At 37.0% G+C, this 12,827-nt stretch overlaps 1 protein-coding gene across 1 annotated transcript in view; it reads right to left on the bottom strand.

The window, feature by feature from the left end:
* Positions 1-12,827, bottom strand: part of prtgb (protogenin homolog b (Gallus gallus)) — a 31,726-nt gene that overhangs the window by 6,752 nt on the left and 12,147 nt on the right. Inside the window, 6 exon segments of the mRNA XM_016515721.1 lie at positions 1,588-1,683; positions 7,041-7,226; positions 8,068-8,382; positions 9,454-9,618; positions 11,498-11,745; positions 11,833-11,992. Of these exon segments, the coding sequence (XP_016371207.1) occupies positions 1,588-1,683; positions 7,041-7,226; positions 8,068-8,382; positions 9,454-9,618; positions 11,498-11,745; positions 11,833-11,992 (1,170 nt within the window).

Genomic DNA, 12,827 nt, shown 5'->3' with positions numbered 1-12,827 from the left:
TACCTAAAGTGTACATATTTGTAACTAAAGTGTACATATTAGTAACTAAAGTGTACATATTAGTACCTAAAGTGTACATATTAGTAACTAAAGTGTACATAATAGTACCTAAAGTGTACATAATAGTACCTAAAGTGTACAAAAGTGTACCATTTGAAAGGTACCACTCCAGTGACAGTGACTTTTGTACCTTTTTGTTCTGAGAGTGTAAATAACAACAATATACTTAAGTGTGAACTGAATGTAAATTTTTTTGTACACTTAATTGCATGTTATTCACAATTTAATGAAAATACAAAAGTTTACATTTATATTAATTGTAAGTAGCTGAACTTGAAAGTACTTTTTGACCTACTTAAGTACATCTTTATATGCAATTTCATAATTACTTCTATTGTCTTTGAAATTAAGATACTGCTGAATGTACTGCAAAAATGATCTTATTAATTATAACTTTAACTGTGGTGTATTATTTGACACAATATTTAAAGTTGATATATTTTACATGCAACTTCATTACAAATTACAAATATATTTAAATGCATGACATGCAAGTCTCAATAGAAGTGACATTAACATGTTTTTTTTATCTTACTTGTTTTTGTCTTGTGATTCAATAAAATATCTCAACATTCGTACATCAAGATAGATTTACTTGAGACACAAAATTACTTAAGATATAGTCTCATTTTCTGACAATTTTTTTTTCCTCCGAGTAATTTTAGTTTTTTTTCAAATACAAATTCATTTTTTCAAATACAAACATCTTTAACACTCGAGATTCAAAATTACTAAAAAATAATAAGTTTCGTTTTTTGAAAAATGTATATAAAAAATTAAGTGAGTTTATGCATAAAACAAGAAAAAATGAAGGGAAATCAATATTATTTTTCTGACCCTGTTGGCAGATATTTGTTCTCGTTTTAATCATAAACTCACTCAGTTTTGATACATCTTGTCAGAAAACGAGACTTAATATCTCAAGTCATTTTGTGTCTCAAGTAAAGAATAACAAGACTAAAATAAGTAAGAAAAATATTTAAAAACACTTTAATGTAATTTCTATTTAAACTTGTACGTCACATATTTAAATGCATTTGTAATTTGTAATGAAGTTGCAATTTAGTACATGAAAAATATATTAACTTTAAATATAGTATCAAATAGCACACTACAGATAAAATCATAATTAAGTACTTTACATGTGCTTAAGTATGTTAGTCAACACATCAAAAAGCACAACGGAGCTTATTAAAACCCTAATGATTTAAAATGTACTTTAAAGTAAATCACAAAGAAACAGTCAAGAAAGCATCTCTCTTGGAATGCACTTAAGTGGCCTTAATATACCACTGAAATATCTGCAAGTACAGTTTTTAAAAATACACTTTTAAGATACAGTGCACATTCAACACAAGTAAACAACTCTTTTTCACAAAGGTAAATATCAGTATTTATGCTAGCTGGTTTTTCTATGTTTTTCATGCTAACAGTGAAGATTGGTTTGAAGCTTTTCTAGTGAAATATTGATGTGCAAATCCCACAGATGACGCAGAGTTCAGGTTTTGAGTGTTTTTGAACACTTACACGGACACCCTGGAGTGTTGACCGTATGATGGGCCTGATAGCCGTCTCCGTTAGCACTGAACGCTAGCAGTTTCACATGGTACTTCACTCTGGGGTCTGCAAAACGACATAAATCGTGTTATTACTTAAGAAAATACATGACATACCTCATATAGTCATACGTTTTCTGAACTGTTTATTTAAAAGGGTCTGAAATGTCTGACAGTATGATATTAGCACTGAATGCTAACAGTTTAGCATGGTACTTCACTCAAAAGGTCTGTAGATTAATATAAATCATATATAATGAAGTTAAAAAAATACCTCATATGAGCTATATGTTGTATAAAATCACACAAAAGGTCTTAAAGAGTTAAAAGCAAATGGCTAAAACGGAGGTATTAGCACTGAATGCTAACAGTTTAGCATGGTACTTCACTCAAAAGGTCTGTAGATTAATATAAATCATATATAATAAAGTTAAAAAAATACCTCATATGAGCTATATGTTGTATACAATTACACAAAAGGTCTTAAAGAGTTAAAAGCAAATGGCTAAAACTGAGGTATTAGCACTGAATGCTAACAGTTTAGCATGGTACTTCACTCAGAGGTCTGTAGAACAAAATAAATCATATCAACAACATAATAAAACAACTAAAGTACCTCATTTAATTTCATAATTTGTTTTTTTGAATTATGGAAAATTACACAAAAGGTCTTAAAAAGAGCAAAAACGGAGGTATTAGCACTGAATGCTAACAGCTTAGCATGGTACTTTACTCTGGAATCTATAGGACAACATAAATCATATAAATACAAAATAAAATAAATAAAGTACCTCAAATAATCTCATACGTTTTTTTCTAAATTTAGCAAAACTTCACAAAATTCATAAACTAAATGGCTGACATTAAGGAATTAACGCTGAATGCTAACAGTTTCACAAGGCGCTCTGGGATTTGTAGAACAACATAATAATACATAATAAAATATTTGAAGTATAATGTCATAAATTACATTAAAGTTTTGTGAAATTGTGCAAAAGGCTTAAAGAGATAAAACTACATGGTTGGCATTGCAGTATTAGCTCTAAAAGCTAACATGGTACTTCACTCTGGGGTCTAATTTTTTAAACATTTTTTATAATAGGCTTAATTCATAATAAAAATGTACTTTTGACATTATAACATAATTAAAGTGGCATTCGCTGTGCCCGTTTGAACAGTGATTTATCATGTGCAGTGCATCACACAGACACTAGATGGAGCTGTGACTCAGAGAAATCAGCATATATGGGTCATTTAATTTATGCAAATTATGCTTTTGCTGTCTAGGGTGTAACACCAAAGTCACAGAAACACAGATTTCATTTATTTCAACAAAAAGGTCAACCACTTATGTTGCAGAATCACGTGAAAGCATGCAAATGTTGATCCAACGTGTGCGTGTACACATCTTGATCAAATTCAAATTCTATGATAATTCCATAGTTTTTTTTTTAAATAGAAAGTTGAAGATCTACTGTATATGACAATCCTAATCAAATTACTCATATATTTTCTTTAAAAATGAAGTTTCAAGTAAATTAAGATTTATTTCCCATTTAAATAATTGGAAATGCTCTAATAAATATTCTAAGAAAATTAAAAATAGTATCAGTTTCTCAGTAAAATATTAGAAAGATAGAATATTTCTATCTACATGGAAATCCTAATCAAATTACTTACAAATGTTCTTGAAAATGTAAGTTTTAAGTGCATTAAGATTTATTTTGTATTTAAAGTATTAAACATTTTCAAAGAAAATTAGAAAATGTATTTATTTCCCAGTAAAAAAAAAAAAAATGGATATGTAAAACGTTTCTATCTACATGGAAACCCTAATCAAATTAATCACAAATATTCTTAAAAAATTAAGTTTTAAGGTAAATTAAGCTTTATTTGTTATTTTAAAAATTAGATATTTTCTAAGAAAATGAGAAAATTTATTTATTTCCCAGTTAAAATTTAGAAATACTAGGTAAATTACTCAAATGTTCAAAACAAAACAAAACAAAAAACATTTTAAGTGAATTAAGATATATTTCCCATTTTAAAAATGTAGATGTTTTCTGAGATAATTAGAAAATGTATTAATTTCCCACTACAAAAGGTAAAATGTTCTATATGAAAATCTTAATCACAATTTTTTCTTAATAAAACACTTATCCCCCCATTACAAATTATCCATTGTCTAAGAAAACTAGAAAATTAATTTATTCCCCAGTAAAAATTTGAATTTTTTTTATATGGAAATTCTAGTCAAATGACTTTTAATAATTGTCTTTAAAAATGTCAGTTTTAGGATTTATCTCCCATCAAATATTAGTCTAACCCTAACCAATTAAAACTGGAATATGCTCTTTGGTCACTTCTGCCCAGTTCAGTACAATCCCAGAATCCTTTGTTTGCGGTAAGTGTCCAGCTGTAGGGTGACGGGGGAGGGTCGCTCTTAAACCCAAACACAATACACGGGCATGGAGAATGCTGGGAAAGCTGGAAGGAGACATCTGGGCCATGACCTCTGACCCTGAGGGGAAACTGCGTGACATGTACAAAGCCGAGGTTGCGGCGGACAGGGCGACCGTGCATAAGTGCCAACAGAAGAAGGCCAATTATCGACGAACACAAACATGGGAAAGATGCTAAAAGAAACTCTGGGATACTTCCTTGTCCAGTTTTAGGTTTCCACATTAATTTCTCAACATAATAATGATTTCTCAAATACGTCGAGGCTGATTCCTCATTTTAGATTAATCAAATGTACACGACTAGTTGCTTTAAGCAGGTAATTTAGACTAGAATTTATGAAAGCTTATTTCCATTACAAAATAAACCAAGGTAATTTCAACTTCTTTTTGCTCAATTCTGTCTTTTTTCCTCATAATTCTGATTTTAAAAAGTCTGAAATGCTAGATATAAACTCAGAAGGACTCGCAGAAGAAAAAGTCTTATTTGCTTTATATTGCTAGAAACTCGCATTTCTGAGAAGAATTGTGAGAACTCGTAATTGCAAGGGGAAAAAATGCAAATTGTGGGAAATGTATAAATCTGAGAAGAAACTTCCAAACTGCGAGAAATAAACTCAGAATTGCGAGATTTTTAACTCAGAATTGTGAGAAATAAAGTCAGAATTGTGAGATATAAACTCAGAATTGCGAGATATAAACTCAGAATTGCGAGATATCCACTCAGAATTGCGAGATATCCACTCAGAATTGCGAGATATCCACTCAGAATTGCGAGATATCCACTCAGAATTGCGAGATATCCACTCAGAATTGCGAGATATCCACTCAGAATTGCGAGATATCCACTCAGAATTGCGAGATATCCACTCAGAATTGCGAGATATCCACTCAGAATTGCGAGATATCCACTCAGAATTGCGAGATATCCACTCAGAATTGCGAGATATCCACTCAGAATTGCGAGATATCCACTCAGAATTGCGAGATATCCACTCAGAATTGCGAGATATCCACTCAGAATTGCGAGATATCCACTCAGAATTGCGAGATATCCACTCAGAATTGCGAGATATCCACTCAGAATTGCGAGATATCCACTCAGAATTGCGAGATATCCACTCAGAATTGCGAGATATCCACTCAGAATTGCGAGATATCCACTCAGAATTGCGAGATATCCACTCAGAATTGCGAGATATCCACTCAGAATTGCGAGATATCCACTCAGAATTGCGAGATATCCACTCAGAATTGCGAGATATCCACTCAGAATTGCGAGATATCCACTCAGAATTGCGAGATATCCACTCAGAATTGCGAGATATCCACTCAGAATTGCGAGATATCCACTCAGAATTGCGAGATATCCACTCAGAATTGCGAGATATCCACTCAGAATTGCGAGATATCCACTCAGAATTGCGAGATATCCACTCAGAATTGCGAGATATCCACTCAGAATTGCGAGATATCCACTCAGAATTGCGAGATATCCACTCAGAATTGCGAGATATCCACTCAGAATTGCGAGATATCCACTCAGAATTGCGAGATATCCACTCAGAATTGCGAGATATCCACTCAGAATTGCGAGATATCCACTCAGAATTGCGAGATATCCACTCAGAATTGCGAGATATCCACTCAGAATTGCGAGATATCCACTCAGAATTGCGAGATATCCACTCAGAATTGCGAGATATCCACTCAGAATTGCGAGATATCCACTCAGAATTGCGAGATATCCACTCAGAATTGCGAGATATCCACTCAGAATTGCGAGATATCCACTCAGAATTGCGAGATATCCACTCAGAATTGCGAGATATCCACTCAGAATTGCGAGATATCCACTCAGAATTGCGAGATATCCACTCAGAATTGCGAGATATCCACTCAGAATTGCGAGATATCCACTCAGAATTGCGAGATATCCACTCAGAATTGCGAGATATCCACTCAGAATTGCGAGATATCCACTCAGAATTGCGAGATATCCACTCAGAATTGCGAGATATCCACTCAGAATTGCGAGATATCCACTCAGAATTGCGAGATATCCACTCAGAATTGCGAGATATCCACTCAGAATTGCGAGATATCCACTCAGAATTGCGAGATATCCACTCAGAATTGCGAGATATCCACTCAGAATTGCGAGATATCCACTCAGAATTGCGAGATATCCACTCAGAATTGCGAGATATCCACTCAGAATTGCGAGATATCCACTCAGAATTGCGAGATCTAAACTCAGAATTGCGAGATCTAAACTCAGAATTGCGAGATTTTTAACTCAGAATTGTGAGAAATAAAGTCAGAATTGCGAGATATTAACTCAGAATTGCAATATATAAACTTGCAACTGTGAGAAAAGTCAGAGTTGCAAAAAAACTGAATTGTCAGATTAAGAAGTCACAATTACCTTTTTTAACTTAGTTTTTATTCGTTGGCAGAAATAAGCCATAGGAATGAACTGGTAACCTGTTTTTGGTATTGGTAGTTGCAGGCTGTTTAAAGGGATCCCTGGGTATTAAGACTTGTATGGCTTAATATAACGTAAATGATGTCTCCCACTGAAATATGTAGAAGAAAACCCATGAAAGATTAATGTTATTTAAAAAATTCACTTGCACTTGGTGAGCTACTGCTGTATACCTGTTGCTGTTGCTTTTTTTTACCACAACACAACTGGGAAAATAAAATACTGTTATGATGACCACAGCTACTGAAAGAGCTTACAGGTGGAGATGGATGGCATCTAGCGTTTCTTGTCTCAGCCGTTTGTAAGCTCTTTCAGTAGCTGTGGTCTACTAAAAGCCTCAAAAGCACCAGGGCTAAAGTGGAGAGAACAAAGAAGCGGGTCTTTAGGAAGTTTTATTCGTCCACAGGCATCTTCCCATTTTTTTCTCCTTTTCTTATCGCTAGGAAATAATGTGTTGTGTGCATGTGTGTCACTCACTGAGTCCTGTGATGGCGTGCTGGTGGTCATGTGGGGGCAGCTGGAGAAGCGAGTCCTCTGATTGGCCGTCTGGGTGAAAGGACAGCTTGTATCCCTGGAGCACAGCGTCGCTGGGAGCCGGATGCCAGCGGACCGTCACTGAGGTGCAGTTCAGAGGTTCAAGCTCAAGGTTTGGCGCGGGAGGCACTGCGGGCACAAACAGACACATTAAATCAACTTCTGTACAGATTACAGAGTAAAAATACACCTGTATGTTTTCTGAGGAAAAACTGTCAGCCCGCAAAAATGACTAGTAATAGCGATGATTAAATACTTTTCAAACATTACTAATAAAACAGCACCGCTACAAGCCCACACCATACATTTATGGCTAGAAAAAGAAGTGCATTTAACATTCATAACATGACTTATTGTCATGAGTGAAATTGTGGGTGTTAAGTTATAAAATTAAATAACTTACATTAAATATTAATCTATATTGATATTAAAGCTAAATCTCATTTTCCCTGCCCAGATGACCTTGACTTCATCAGCAGAGAAAAAAAAGTTAACACAATTATAAATTTTTTCTGAATAACTTGTTTATAATAACTTTTTCAACTTTCTTTTTTTGTGCTATTTTTATCCCTTTTATGAATATTAGTAAACCGATTTGAATTACCATTTGTATGAAATGTACATTGTATAAATAACATTGCATAATAAATAAACTTGCCTTGTCATGCATTGACGAATCATGCACAACAAAAACATACATTTATTAAGAATATTTTGAACCATACAATGTGTTTTTGGCTATTGCTACAAATATACCCCCAGCGACTTAAGACTGCTTTTGTGCTCCAGGGTCACATATATGTTATCGTTATGACTAAAATTGACCCTTATGACTGGTTTTGTGGTCCAGGGTCACATATGGTTCTTCTATGGCATCGCTGCAAAAGCCCTCCATCTTTTTGAGGGTGTAGTATCACAAAACAAATGGTTATGAGCCAAATTAAGGCAGATTGTGCTCTCAGCCTCTCACCTGTGGCGCTGGATGTTTTGGGCGTGCGATGGGAGTTCCAGGCGGACGGTTGGCTCCAGCCCACTCGGGTCGATGCAGACATTCGGATCAAATAGATGGTGTCGGGCTGCAGACCCTGCAGAAGGTACTGGGTGCAGTTCTCGCTCGGGACGGGCAGCTCGACAGAGATTACCTGCTCGTCCGTGGCCGTACGGTAGGACAGACGGTACGCAGAAACACGTCCACGGCTGAGTTTGGGAGGAAGCGGCTGCCAGGACACCAGGATGTCGGTGGGACTGCGACTCGTTAGGCTCAACTCAGGGGTACGGAGGGGCACTAGGGATCAAAAACACATTTTACGGGAAAGTCTTCTGGGAAATGTAACTTTTGGGAATCATCTAAAACAGTGTTTCCCAATCTTTTTTCTGCCACGGCACAGTTTTGATAAGTAAAATAAATCCCACGGCACACCACTAAGCACTAAAAAAAAAAAAGGTAGAAAGGGGGAAACATTTTTTTTCCCCCCCAATAATTAAACAATGCGTAGTCAGAATTGGTATTTTGACCCAGATTTTCAAATAGTTGTATCTCGGCCAAATATTGTCCTATTCTAACAAACCATACATCAATGGAAAGCTTATTTATTTCAGCATTTGATGCATAAATCTCAATTTGGTAAAATTGACACTTAAGACTGGTTTTGTGCTCCAGGGTCACATATATGATTAAACACTTAACATTTTCTGAAAATCATGCTCAAATGGAGTTAACGAGGTTTTTGACGAGCGAATGACAGATCCGTGTTTTGTCCATAATTAGAATGGCTGCATCTGAGGCAATACATTAATCGCATTACGTTTTCATCAATATACAGGTTATAAAGTTTATTGTAGCTATATGGGTGCTCAGTTTTTCTTGTCGTTTAATACATTTGGCCAAAATCTCATGATATAAAAGACAAACTGCAATGCACAGGATATTTAAAACGAACAAAAGTGCATTGGCTACAACTAGAGGGCAAATGTTTCTTCTCCGCTCTTCAAACACACAAAAACATTAGCCTTTATAGACAGTGTTTCTTGAGTAAAGAAAACACTGTACTCTTACATTGCAAAGAAATAGACATCTGTCTTCAAACTGCGCGTCGCTGCATTGAATGGAGGCAGGGTGGAGTTATGAGGTTTGACTGACAATTTGATGATCCAATGGCGTTACAAGGTTTAGTCACAAGCTGTTTTGGATGCTTTTCATTGGTTAAATATTTGTAAAATCCACAAAAAGACATAACGATGACCAATAGCACTGATTTAAAATAATAATAACGAAATATAATAGAGATAGGAAGTTTTTGATCATTTTCGCAGCACAGTGGTTGGGAAACACTGGTCTAAAAGTCCACAGACTCACCGTCCTCCAGCGTGTGCTGCGTGACCTGCTCCGACATGCGACTGGCGCCCATCGGCATGTAGGCAACGATATAAAACGTGTAGTTTCGCGCTGGTTCCAGATCGTCCACAATGTGGTTGGTCGTGTCATTCCCGATCACGGCCTGATACTCTTCGTTGTTTAGTCCTGCGAGTATAGACTCTATAATCAGTGCCGTTTCTAATTCAGTCAATTAGAATTCTCCACAATACTGGAGACAATTGAGATCTCACACTTTGATTGGTATCAAGTTAGATTACAGGTGCAGATTAGATTTGAGTTTTATCTTGAGGGCAAACTGAATGAATAGAAACAAGACACAACCATGTAGTTCTGAACACTCTTTAAGCACAATAGCAATGTTTCCTGAGAACAAAATCAGACCAAAAGTTGAAGTGTATCCTCTGTTTGCTTTAAGCCATTTTCTCATGTCTCTTTCTAACGACTCCGTTAATACAGAACAGAGACACAATCCTGCTAAAATTCCCTTCATTCCTGCAAACCCAATGAATTATATCAAAAACCAAGTGAAGGCAGGTGAGCATGAGCTTGAAGAGGCGGGATTTAAGGCGGGGCTTGGTTCTATGCATCGGTTGTTGATTGGATGTTAAGATGTGGGCGAGTGTGAGCTTGAAGGGGTGGAGCTTAAGGCGGGGCTTGGTTGTATGCATTAGTTGATGATTGGATGTTAAGATGTGGGCGTGGCACTCAAAAGTGGATGTGGGTGAGTGTGAACTTGAAGGGGTGGAGTTTAAGGCGGGGCTTGGTTGTATGCATTAGTTGATGATTGTATGTTAAGATGTGGGCATGGCACTCAAAAGTGGATGTGGGTGAGTGTGAACTTGAAGGGGCGGAATTTAAGGCGGGGCTTGGTTGTATGCATTAGTTGATGATTTGATGTTAAGATGTTGGCGTGGCACTCAAAAGTGGATGTGGGTTTCCCTGCGTTCCATTCGGAAGGGCTCATCCCTATGCCCTAATCCCTTCAAAGGGTTTACCCTCCGGAGCGAGAGCTTCGAAGGGTTGAAGGGTGTAGGCGACCAAACAACTGTTTCTTGAAGTGCCCTTCTGCGTCATCATCACGTGCCCACACGGAGGCGCCTTCATCATGCAAAGAATCTGCGCAAAGGATCATGGGAGCCCGAAGTGTTCATCAGTTGTACCCTTCGAAATCCTTCATTCCGAAGGGCCCTTTGAAGTGGCCAGTTTTGAGCACTTCGGTTTGGAACGACCCTTCAATATGGCGGCCATGATTGTTTTCACTCCGAAGTGCCCTTCGGAGGGCGATATATCCCGTTTGGAACGCACCGTGAGTGTGACCTTGAAGGGGCAGATCTTAAGGCGGTACTTTGGCTCTATGCATCTGTTGTTGACTGGATGTTGAAATGTGGGCATGGCACCCAAAAGTGGAGGCAGATTAGCATACACTTGAAGGGGCGGGGTTTAAGACGTAATTTGGTTCTATGCATCGGTTGTTGACTGGATGTTGAAATGTGGGCGTGGCACCCAAAAGTGGAGGCAGATTAGCATACACTTGAAGGGGCGGGGTTTAAGACATAATTTGGTTCTATGCATCGGTTGTTGATTGGATATTGAGATTTGGGTGTGGCACTCAAAAGTGGAGGTTGGATGAGCTTGAGCTTGAAGAGGCGGCATTTAAGGCAAGACTTAGTTCTATGCATCTGTAGTTGATTGGATGTTGAGATGTGGGTGTGGCACTTAAAAATGGAGGCAGATCTGAAAGTGAGCAGCTTGCAGTAGACGGAGTTTAAGCTGACTAAATGATTGGAGAAGTCCTGCATACGTCACCAAAGAGAAATGTCTTATTATGAAGATATTATGAGGTCAAAAAAATAGATAAATAAAACATATGCATGTATGAATTGTTCATATAACATGCATTTAGAAAACAGACTTGTGATGACTTTAAGCAGCAAAATTTCCTCTGTCAACCAGTATCTGGTTGAAAGAGGATAACAATTAGACATAATCAGCTGGGAACTTTATGCCAGTTTCAAACACTTACCCTCAGACTTCATGTAGTGTATAGAGTAGGCGATGACTTTATCCGCATTGTACTGCGGTCTCTCCCACGCAAGTAAGATGGCTGAGCTCGAGATGGTTTCAGCATGGATGTTACGCGGTGCACTGGGACGGTCCTCTGAAAGCACCACGATGAGACGGGACGTGGACACAACCGAGCCTTGAGAGTTCTCCGCTTGGCACTGGTAAAAGGCGTCGTCTTCCGGAATAATCTGGGTTATCACCAGTTTACTGGCACACAATGAAGGGACACATGTCAGTATTATACAGATTATGACGTTTGGTAGAGGTTTACTGGAGGTTTTTGTCTGTACGTACTTGTTGTACATCTTGGTGCGTCCATTGGAGTGGATCATCTGACCATTCTTAAACCAGGTGATTCGGGGAACAGGTGTCCCTTCGGCCTGACAGCTAAAACGGGCCGTACCAGCTCTGGGTCGGGTCTGACTCTCTGGTTTCTCTACTAGAGTTGGAGGAACTGCAAAAAAAAAAACATGCACCATGGTTATTGGTGCAAATATAGATATTGTTCTTCGTGTGAATGGCAAAATTGTTAGTATCGTTAATGTTATCGTTCTTGGTATGAACACTAATATAGTTATTGCTCTTGGTGTGAACGCTAGTATAGTTATCGGTAAAGTTATCATTCTTGATGTGAATGCTAATATAGTTATCGTTAATGTTATTGATCTTATTTGCTAATATAGATATCAGTAAAGTTATCGTTCTTAATGTGAACGCTAATATAGTTATCGGTAAAGTTATCATTCTTGATGTGAACGTTAGTAAAGTTATCATTAAAGTTATCATTCTTGATGTGAACGCTAATACATTTATCGTTATTGTTCGTAATCGCTAATATAGATATCGTAAAGTTATCGTTCTTAATGTGAATGCTAATATAGTTATTGACAGTTAACATTCTTGATGTGAACACTAATATAGTTATTGCTAATGTTACTATTCTTAATGTGAACGATAATATAGTTATCTGTAAAGTTATCTATCTTCGTGCGAGCAGCAGATAAAAAGGTACTCCTCTCAGAAAATGTACAAATAAAGATAATTTTAGATGTTTAATTACTATTTGGAGCATTGGGATCGCTAGACGAGGGCTTAAAGGAGTCATCGGATGTGCATTTTCCAGAGTTTGATATGATTCTTTAGGGTCTTACTGAAAAGTCTATAACATACTTTGGTTAAAATGTCTCAATGGTAGTGTAAAACAACACCGTTTTTACCCTGTCAGAAACAGCTCTGTCTACAGCAAGCCGTTTTAGTGCATGTTCCTTTAAATGCTAATGAGCTCTGCT

Source organism: Sinocyclocheilus rhinocerous, unplaced genomic scaffold (genome assembly GCF_001515625.1).
Source record: "Sinocyclocheilus rhinocerous isolate Xijiao unplaced genomic scaffold, SAMN03320098_v1.1 scaffold116, whole genome shotgun sequence".
In the NCBI taxonomy this organism is placed as follows: Eukaryota; Metazoa; Chordata; class Actinopteri; order Cypriniformes; family Cyprinidae; genus Sinocyclocheilus; species Sinocyclocheilus rhinocerous.
This window is presented reverse-complemented; position numbering and strand designations above follow the sequence as displayed.